Here is a 10,371-nt window from a genome sequence, read left to right as displayed (position 1 = left end):
ACCTCTCCTGGGGGACCGCGCGGTGCAACCAACCCTAAAAACGTGGCCGCGCGACGCCCCCTCGGCCCTCCGGGCTTCCCATTGGCCCGTCGCCGCTGTCACTCCCTCCTTGCCTCGCCTTCCCCCTCGCGGGCGGAGGTAGCGGGCGGGGTAGGTTGCGCGCTCGCCGCTGGCTCGGGCCGCGGCCGCGGCTTTGCAGCAAGCGGCGCGGCGGGCGGGGAGCGGGGCGCGCGGGCGGGGAGGGGGCCGGGCGCGCTGCGGGCTCCGCGGCGGGCCCGTGCGGGGCGGGGGCCGGCGGCAGGGCCGGGGGCCGCGGCCCGAGCCGCGGGCGGCAGCCAAAGACCTGCCCCGCCGGCTGCCCGGTGCCCTGCCTCGCCCAGCAGCCCGGCCCGCCGGGAGGGATGCGCGGTGCCGCCCGGCTCCCCTCCGCCCAGCCGGCGCCCGGGAGCAGAAAGTTTGGGGGGCCGGGGGCCGTCTTCCTCCTCCCGCTCCAATGACTGCCCAAGGACTCCTGCTGCCCAGCCTCGACTGTGACCTGCCTCCGCTCCCCAGGTCGTAATGAACTATTCCAGGCTGTAACCAAGGCTCCCTGTCCTCGCCCCTCCCTCATCCTGATTTAGCTTTCAATTCAAGAAATTGTGACCCGCCGACCCCTCCCTCGTTACTAATTCAGACCCCGGGCCTCGTTTTCTGAGTGCAAGAAGGGGTGCGGTCTCCCCCAAGACGGCGCGCTTGGAAGGACAGATTCCCCTTGCCGACCCACATACACCATGAAGAGGTGCAAATCGGACGAGCTGCAGCAACAGCAGGGCGAGGAGGATGGAGCTGGGCTGGAAGATGCCGCTTGCCACCTGCCGGGCGCGGACCTCCGGCCTGGGGAGGCCACGGGTGCTAACTCTGCAGGCGGGCCAACTTCAGATGCGGGCGCTGCCGCGGCGCCGAACCCGGGGCCCCGAAGCAAGCCTCCTGATTTAAAGGTGAGCGCAGACCTTCCCCTGGCAAGCCCAGCCGGCGACTTAGCTCTCCCCGCCCCACGCTTGAAGTGCTTTCACAGGAGGAAAGTGATGGGGAAGCCAGGCAAAGGTCAGAGAGGATGTTCAGCCAGAACCCCGGGCTGGACGTCAGGTACCATTTGTGCCTCCGTCTTTCAGCCCCATTTCAGGCCTCTGTGTTTGTTCCTCATTATTCAGCAGACGTTCTAGTGACTCACCCACCCGAGATTGTTTGAATAATGTGTGTGAAGTGCTGTTCGCAGACAAAGGGCTGGAGAATTCCAAGATGCTAACTAAAAAGTTGACATCACTTTCCCTCCTGTAAGATGGCAGGGGAAGAACATTGCAGCGTGGGAGGCCAAGTAGAGGACCATTCGTTTCCTTTGCTGAATTAGTTTCCTCCTTTTGGGACCTTCCTGGATGAAGCTCAGTTTGCCCATCTGTGAAAGGGGAGTGTGGATTTCTTGCCGTTAGGTGGAGCCAGAGGTTAAGCTAGTGCTTGGAGATCCCTGCCTGCCTGCTGAACCAACCCCCAGGGTGGAGAACTGACAGGTGGCCAAGCGGTGCTTGGGCTGGCTCGGGGCACACATGCTGAGCCGGCAGTTAGAACCAGAATCCGAAACAGCCGATCACATGCAGCTGGGAGCCCTTTATTTTCCGGCCTGCGGTTGCCGACACGATTATCGAGCTATGTTGAATATGTCTCTATATTAATTAAAACAGAAGCGGGGATAAATAATGCGCCTTTGCTGGAGCTGCCACAGGGACTGCAGGCTCAGGATTTGCAAGCCGGCTCACCACGGGGCTGAGCGAGATGTCAGCCCAAGGAAGGAACTTAGATGCCTTGGAGATTGATGCCTCCGGAGAGATAGTCTCCAGAGGGGGTGCAAGGCCTGGGCTAGGGGAGCAAAAGGACTCCGTTATGTTAAATAAAGCCCGTATCCTATGGCAGCAGCCACTAAGGAGCTTACCAGAATAAGCCAATGACATTCCTCGTTTGGCCTGAGCAGCTCAGAGTCAGGAAGTCAGAGCGCAGGTGAGTGTGCTCTTACCTGGGTGTGTTACCTGTCTGTGTGCCTCGGGGAGGGGTAGAAAGGGAGACAGCTAGCTCCTTGTGTGTACTTAAAAAAAAATATTGTGGCAGTTGTGGGAATGTGACCTCTTGTTCTGCAAGTGCCCTGTTCCGAGGTTTGGGGCAAGCCTTCTGTCTAAAGATGAGCTCCATTGGGTAGGCTGTGCACAGGAGGTTTGTTCTCTCGTCAGGCCCGAGGCATCCTTGGCGCCTGTCTCAGCTGTCACCTCTGAGCCCACCCTATGTGGTCAGGAGGTGTGGTTCCTATTTTAAGTGAGATAATGAACAGAAATGGGTGCCCTTAATGTTGATGTGGGAAGGAGGTGAGCCTTCTGCTGCACACTTCAGCCTCATTCTGGGCCCATCCAGAGGAGTCTGGCCAGCAAAACCTGATTCTCTGACCAGATGGGACCCTTGCCCTGAGTTTATGAGAAGCAGCCTTGGAAACTCCCCCACTCTCCAGCGCAGGCCAGCAGTGGGAACTGCCAGCCCCATTCATATCCCCCGCTTGCCTACATGGGGGAAGGTGGGTGGGCTGGTTGTGGTGTGGGGGCTGCGGTGTCTTTGTCTCTGTCGAAAACGCTGCCTTAAGAAAGCTCGTTCATCCCCACCCTCCTCTATCATCTCTCTCTCTTCTTTGTCTTTTTTATTTTTATTAGTGTGTGTGTGTGTGTGTGTGTGTGTGTGTGTGTGTGTGTGTGTGAGACGCCCTCGTTCTGGTCAGGCAGATGCAGCAACAACTCTACACCTGATATTAACCCCTGAACTTCCCTGAAGCAGAATTGAGATCAGATGTGAGAAAAGGAGCCTCACCGCCCCCTCCCCAAAACATATCACTGAGGTAGATTACAGCCATGTGGACCCAGGCTGGCAGCAAGAAGGAGAAAACATAGCTGCTGCTTGCTCAGTAGGAGGATGGGGAGACGAGCAGAGCCCTTTCCTGTTTATCTCTGTCTGCTTTATCAAAACATGTTTACGAGGTAGGGACTTCAGAACCAGATAAGGACTGGGCCATCGAAATTTGATTTGCTGTGTGCTCTCAGGCAAATCACTCAACTTTTCTGAGCCTTTTTCTCGGAAAAGGGAATAGGAAGATTGAAGTGTCCAAACTTGGTCTCCAATGCTGGAAAAAGTCGTTTACCAATGGTGGCACAGTTTTCCCAATGATGGAAAAATTCCATGACTGGCTCTAACACTGGCTAGAAGCAGACTTGTTTGGATTTGACGGTGATACCAGACAGGGGCAAGTTTAACTTTTTTTGTAACACCTGTGTCTGGCCTAGAGCGACCAGCGGTTCTGGCTTGCTTTTGTTTTCATTTTAAACTTTGGAGATGGAGACTTTTGGTCCCTTAGTCCCACTTCTGTTTTCTTGTGACAGCTTCAGGCATTGTGATAGATTAAATGCATCGGAAGAAATCATCTTGAGAAAGGGGCAAAAAAAAAAAAAAAAAAAGGCTCTTTGTCTGAAGCACCTCCATGGAGGTTGGGGGGGGCGGATTTTAGTCTTTGCCAAGTAGATCTGAATGGTGCCCTAACTAGTGGCACCTACAGGTTTCAGGGGCTCCTTTGGCCTCCCTTCAGTGTTGTGCAGCATATGACTCTGTGCTGTAAGTTTCTGCTGCAGGGGCCTGGGACCTGTAATTACAGGGTTGGAGGGCCAATGAAAAGAAGGAAAAATAGTTAAACAGCAATCATAAAGGAGCAATTATGTAATTGTTACTGAAAAATCACCTGCAAATGGACATTGCCCCCCAGGAGGTTCATGGGGGTACTTTGGGGGCCTTCTTAGCTCCTCAGCACACTTGACGTGGCTTCCCTACAACAGGAGCCCAACAATCCAGAGTCCCGTTGCCCCCTCCCTCCACTCGTGGCTTGGATTCCTATTTAACCACTTCAGTTCATGTCTCGAGTCGTTTGTCACCATCATCAAGTCCTTTGCCACTACCAGATTCCCTGCTAGTCGGGAGGACAGGCCAGGATGGCTGGCAACAGAGAGAGTTAGCTGACCAAAAAGTACACTGGAATTCTCCGGGGAGGAAACCCAGCGCCAGTGAGAAAAGGGAGTGGGGAGGAGCTCAGAGGAAACTGCAGAAAGGGACACGGGGCACACGTTCCTGTTAAAACTACAGTGGGTGGTAGCTGTTGCTGAGGCCTGGGATGAGTGGCGAAGCGTAAGAGTCAGCTGGCTCTGTCCTGGGTTCCAGAAGCCTCAAGGCAAGGAGGAAATCACCAGCCTTGCCACCTCTCCCTCCCCTTGTGCAGCCAGAGCAATTGAGCCTTTCCTGAAAGGGAGACTCTGAAAGTGCGGGGCCAGAGGCCTTCCCTTGACGTTCTCTTCCCCTCACAAAAGCCCCTGTGGATAATTTCCCCAGGGATTTCTGGGCACTGTTAATACTTTTCCCAGAAGAAAAAAGGGGGTACGCTGGAATCCCATTATTACAGTCCTGGCTCGAAGTGCTTTTGACTTTAGATTCATTTGGGTTCCAGCTGATGGTCTTGCATTCACCCCATGCACTAGCCTCCCTGCCTGTTCAGAGTAAGATGAGAAAAAGCGATTAGAAGCCACCTAGCTGGCCGAAAGTCCCGGCCGAATCCTGTGTGGTTCCCCTTGCGGCCTCCCCACCTTTATTGGCACTCACAGGTACTTGAGCCTCTCCCAAATGGCCCGGGCCTCCCATAGACAGTCCACTGGGGAAGGGATCATGGGTCAACAGATACCGAACCCCTTCAGTGGGAAAGGCGCTGTTCTAAAGTGTGAATAAGACATGTCTGGAAAAGTGTCTGAAAACGCATACGTATCATTTACAACAGCAAAACAGACACCCCCTTTATCTACCATCTGAGTCGAGAAAGAACGTTGACATTCCCAAGAAGCCCCTGCTTGTTTTTCTGTTCTTTTTTTTGTTTGACTTTTTTTTTTTCTTTTTTAAGTAAGCATTACATCCAACGTGGGGCTTGAACTCACAACCCCAAGATCAAGAGTCGTGTACTCTACTGACTAAGCCAGCCAGCAGGCACCCCTTGTTTGTTTCCCCCACCCCCTTTTTTTTTAAGGCCATGGCTCTTTTTTTTTTAATTTTTTTTTTTAACGTTTATTTATTTTTGAGACAGAGAGAGACAGAGCATAATGGGGGAGGGTCAGAGAGAGGAAGACACAGAATCCGAAACAGGCTCCAGGCTCTGAGCTGTCAGCACAGAGCCCGACGCGGGGCTCGAACCCACGGACCGCGAGATCATGACCTGAGCCGAAGTCGGCCGCTCAACCGACTGAGCCACCCAGGCGCCCCAAGGCCATGGCTCTTGATCAGATTTCTGGGTTTCAGTTTCTCTACTGCGTCAGTGGAGGAGAAGACAAGTTACTTCACAGGAAGGAGCGTGTGTGCTCTGGGATTCTAGTGGAGGGTTCTGATGGTAGAGTATGGCTCTACATGCCTTCTCCTACTTCTGCTTTAGGAGTGATATGTTCAGGCATGAAGATTCCTTCAGTCTCACACAGGGACTGAACCCCTGGGATAGATTTCATCAGGGAAGTAGGATTGCAGTAGATGTAAGATCAAGGGAGGGGGAAATTAGGGGAAATTAGTTCTTTGGCAACAGGTAAGCCCCCAGCCAAACAGGATGAAATGCTTGCAGGAAAATCACCCATCAAAGCACACATAAGTGTAAGAGTGCTTTGAGCATCATGCAGTGGAGTCAGAAACATATGGGGTCGATTGGAAGAGGTGGGCTTAGAGCAAGATATTAAAGAAAGGGTAGGGGGCACCTGGGTAGGCTCAGTGGGTTAAGCATCCAACTCTTGATTTCAGCTCAGGTTGTGATCCGAGGGTCGTGGGATCGAGCCACTTGTCGAGCTCCACACTGAGTGTGGAGCCCGCTTCCAATTCTTTCTCTCCCTCTGCCCCTCTCCCTCACTTGTGTGTGCTTTCTCTCTCTCTAAAATAAAAATAAAAAATAAAAAAATAATAAAGAGAGGGTAGAATGTTAATTACCAAAGAAGAGGAAAGGGGTTGGGGCACCTGAGTGGCTCAGTCGGTTAAGCGTCCCACTTTGGCTCAGGTCATGATCTCACAGTCCGTGAGTTCGAGCCCCGCGTCAGGCTCTGTGCTGACCGCTCGGAGCCTGGAGCCTGCTTCGGATTCTGTGTCTCCCTCTCTCTCTGCCCCTCCCCTGCTCATGCTCTGTCTCTCTCTGTCTCAAAACTAAATAAAAACATTAAAAAAAAAAAAAAAAGGAGAGGGCCTTTCTAAATGGGGGAAGTGAAGTGGCAAGTGCCAAGGGCTTCGTGGGGCCAGTGTCCTTTTTGACTAGAATACACTTGTTCTCCCAGCCCTGTAAATCGTCAGGGATAGTGGAGGGGTGTGAAAAATGCTGAGGTTCCCTGGTTTTCACCCCACCTGCACCTAAGGTGCAGAGGGTGGAGGGTCCCAAGGCCCAGGACGGCCCCATCCCCACCCCTCTTTGCCTCCAGTAATATTCAGAGCAGCCCTGTATGTGGGTTCCGGAGGAATTGGTGACCGACGGGAAAGCACGTGGCAAAGGGAGCTCTCCGTTCTCCTGCCACGTATCGGGTTCTAGATAAATTCCCAGCTGCCCTCGTGGCTCTAGTGGGAACTGTCCCGCAGGCTCAGTGTTTGCCGAATGTACTTCTTTTTTTTTGTGGATCTAATTGTCCTTCGTTGCCAGTCATGCTAACAAGACTGTCTCCCTCGACAAGGAATTGAAACATCTCCTAGGACCTGGATTTTAGGTGGAAGTTTTAAGAAAAAGTGTGAGTGTCGGGAGCTGGGGGAAAAGCTCAGCTGGCTTCTCATTGGTAGTTTTGGAGGCCAACTCAAAATTCTTCCCTGTTTTCGTCTCTCTTCTAAGAGATGGCCCCTGCCTTAGAAATCCTCATAGACCAGGAGGGTGCATTCTTAGAACGCGGCCAGGACTGGACAAGGTCCACCGTTATCAGCCAGACACGTAAGCCTCTCTCCATGTTACGAAGTTAGAACAAAGCTGTTGAGGGATAGCAGGAATGTTTTGTGATTGTGTGAGAAAGATAATAGGTTACTTTTCAAACTGAATGGCTAAAGGCTTCCTTATTCCAGCCAAGTTAACTGAGTCATGTCCACCCTGGAAAACAACACTGGCTGTGAGCACCTGAGACCTGACCCCAACTGTGTGTGAAGACGGTAAACACGTTCAGGCTCCCGGGTCCCTGTTCATCTCCTTCCAGGCCAGTTCAGCCTTGGCCGTTACTGGGATGAGGTACACTGAGATAAGACTTTGAACTGTAGCAGGAGGGATCTGGGTTGGACACAAGCTTCCTGGCTGAGCATTTTATGTCTTTGGAAAAGGTCATTGTCTAAGGATTAAGTCCTCTTTTAAGATGGTTCTGTAGGCTTGGATAGTTCCCACTCAGAAAATAAATAATTACGCAGCAATTGTCAGGTAAAATTAGGGATGCAAAGGTATAGATGATAGAACTCTTGCCCTCCGTTGAGGAGTCTGTCCATAAGCAGGTAAAAAGTTGGATAACAGTTTGAGAAAGCACTAGAAGCCGTGTCACAAGGCACGCGATTAATTGCAAGGTGAGCGGTGCAGATAATGAGCTCTCTGGAATTCAGAGCAGGGCAGTGAGACCTGGTGGGGGATGGCTTGATGGAGGGGGCAGCCAGTGAAGGGTGGGTAGGAGGAGAGGAGGTGGAGAGAGGGCGCACCACACGGGCAACTTTTAAATCTTCCGGGCTGGTATATGTCGAGTCGGTTCTGCCTAAAGACCCAGGGGAGGCGGTCGCCTTCCCAGACTTGCATTGGCACCAGGCAGAATTCTCTAAGCAATAAAGGAAGGAGGAATTAAAATAAAATTGAGAATGGGGAAGTCATTTGCCCCTGTGTTGAGATCTGCCTTTTTTTAAGTGTCAGCTGTGATGCTGGGGGAGAAAAAAATGATTCCAAAAATCTTTCATCACTGTGTTTCTCATAGAAACCCCAGACAGGCCTGAACGCTGGCAACTACTCACTTCTCTCCGTCATTATCCTCGTCGGTGCCAGACCTGGGGCAAGGCTCCCTGTCCCAGCCCCCAGGCCCCCCACCCAAGGCTTCTTAAGGGCAATTGGAGACTTCCTCAATCCACTTTGTATCCTGAGAGTAGGACTCTGTGGGTTTTCACAGCGATTAGCTCTCTAATGCTGGCCCTGTTTCCATAGAGACCCTATAAATAGTGGAACGTTGGCGACCTAGGCTTGCTAAGGCTCATGGTGACCCAGTCACCCCCCTGCACCCGAGGCTGTGGTGGGGCGGAGGGAGTTCTGAACCCAGGTGGGAGGAAGGGATGTGCATTCAGCTGCCAGGTTGGGATAATTTGCTATCGGTTATCATGACTTGTGAAGATCCAGCTTTTCTGGGAGTTAAGAACACAGGGACCTGTAGGAATCAGAGGCTGCTTTCGGCTATTTTTAAAAAATGTTTATTTGTTTATTTTGAGAGGGAGAGAGGGAGCGCGCACGTGGGGCAGGGGAAGGGCAAGGGTGGGGGCAGAGAGAATCCCAAGCAGGCCCCGTGCTGTCAACGCCGAGCCCAACTCGGGGCTCGAATCCATGAACTGTGAGATCGTGACCTGAGCCGAAAATCAAGAGTCCAGCGCTGAACTGACTGAGCCCCACAGGCGCCCCGCTTTGGGCTGTTTTTAACCAGATGGTGCCAAAGACGCTGTACCCTAAAGCATTTTACTTCTGATCTCATGCAGCTGTGTTTGCAGATTTTGGAGCAAACTTCCCCTTTGGGGGACCCACACCCAGGGAGGAAAACGGATGAAGCCTGTTGAGACACCACAAACTTCTCAGGAAGGATCTTACAAAAATCATCCAGCTCATGCTTTCTTCCTGAGCGGATGACAGCACCCTAAGGAGAGGGGGTCCTTTCTGCCCTTAAAAATAGTTCCAGGGGGAGGAGACAGCAAGTGCCCTCTCCTCCCCCTCCCCAGGTGTCAGCCCCCGGCCTGGAAGCTCTCCTTTCTGGCTAACTGCTGGCCTCCGGGCTGTTCTGGGACTGTTCTCGCTTATTCTACTAGGTCCGGAGAGCTCTGTTTATGCCTCACCCCTGACTCTGAAACATCTCGGCTCTCTCCTCCTAATCCGTGGCTTCGTTTGGCCACCACAATGGTTCCTGGCAGCTGGGGAAAAGCAAAAGTCAATGTGGAAAAGCAAGTGACATTTAGGAGCTGGAACCTGTTAGTCAGAACAGGTGGCGCTTTCTGCTGCGTTGGTGGCCAAGTTCCCTCAAGCTAGTCACCATGGTTTTCCTCATTTCCAAAACTTGTGGCTGGTTATGTGTATGTGCTGAGCTGTGTTTTTTGTTTTTTGTTTTTTTTAAAAAAATACTTACCACGTTATGTCAAAACTTCTCAACCATCTCCTCTTGGACGCCTATATGCAGAAGCACCCCAGCTCACGGGTCACCCAGCTCTCTTGTCTTGCACTTTGTTAGTGAGCAACACTCCCATCTCATTATTCTTTGGCTGCTTTTTTGTTCTGTCCCCTCACGCCTACCATAGACTTTAGCAGACTCCTCGGTACTACTAAAGCAAAGGTCCTGTGGTCAGCCAGTCACCATCCTGGGCTTTCCTTCACCTTCAGAACAGACGGGGAAGAGGGGAAATGAAGGCCCGCTGTGGTTAAAGCCCTTACCCAAGTCCTACAATGTGGCATGGGCACATCGGCCATTACGGTTCAGGGGACCCGACTCCCCCTGGCCCAGGCCTTTTTAGGTTTGTTGTAATCCTGCCTCTGATACTGTTCTGGAATGCATGTAAATACCACATCTGCTTTAGTCTTAGAATCAGTGTGTGAGCCAGTGAGGGTAAATTAGACTAGAAGTTGGGGGACTTGCCCATGTAACTTGGATGAACCACTTAACTGTGCTGTGCCTCAGTTTTTTTAATCTGCAAAATGGAGACAATTGATCTATACCTGTCCCGTTCTCCCTCCTAAGGTTAGGATGACAGCATAGATTGGAGAGCGCTTTAAAAAATGCTGCATGATTTTAAAATAAATTGACCAAGGATCTTAGGATTCAAGGCAATATAGCAGACAGTGTGACCGCTGTCCATAGCACCTCTGCCTGTTTCCCAGGGCTCAGAGCTCTGGGACCCGATGAAGTCTTTTGAAGGGAACTCTTTTTACCTGAGCAGATACAGAAGATGGGCCTCTGAGTTGGAGAAGGTGGGTCAGGAGTGGTAGGGAGAGGACAGAGAGACCTGGAATGGGAAGCTGGGAGGACAGTTTGTAATGACTGTTTGACAGGAGCAGCTCGGCAAATGCCA

At 52.1% G+C, this 10,371-nt stretch overlaps 1 protein-coding gene across 3 annotated transcripts in view; it reads left to right on the top strand.

Annotated features, from left to right (window-relative positions):
* Positions 1-257: 257 nt before the first annotated feature.
* TMCC2 (transmembrane and coiled-coil domain family 2) overlaps positions 258-10,371 on the top strand; it is a 40,035-nt gene continuing 29,921 nt past the window's right edge. For 2 of the 3 annotated variants that reach the window (XM_086694376.1, XM_086694377.1), the window contains exon 1: positions 1,053-2,028. Coding sequence is in view for 1 of the 3 variants with exons in the window: in XM_086694375.1 (XP_086550501.1) it covers positions 771-977 (207 nt within the window). In the remaining 2 variants the exon portion in view is untranslated. Of the gene's footprint in view, positions 978-1,052; positions 2,029-10,371 lie in introns of those variants that run through there. The other variant, XM_086694375.1, reaches the window with a different exon arrangement.

Source organism: Puma concolor, chromosome E4, assembly GCF_028749965.1.
Source record: "Puma concolor isolate L17-30 chromosome E4, mPumCon1.1.hap2, whole genome shotgun sequence".
Lineage (NCBI taxonomy): Eukaryota > Metazoa > Chordata > Mammalia > Carnivora > Felidae > Puma > Puma concolor.
Note: the sequence above shows the minus strand (reverse complement) of the source record. Positions and strands in the feature narration are given on the sequence as shown.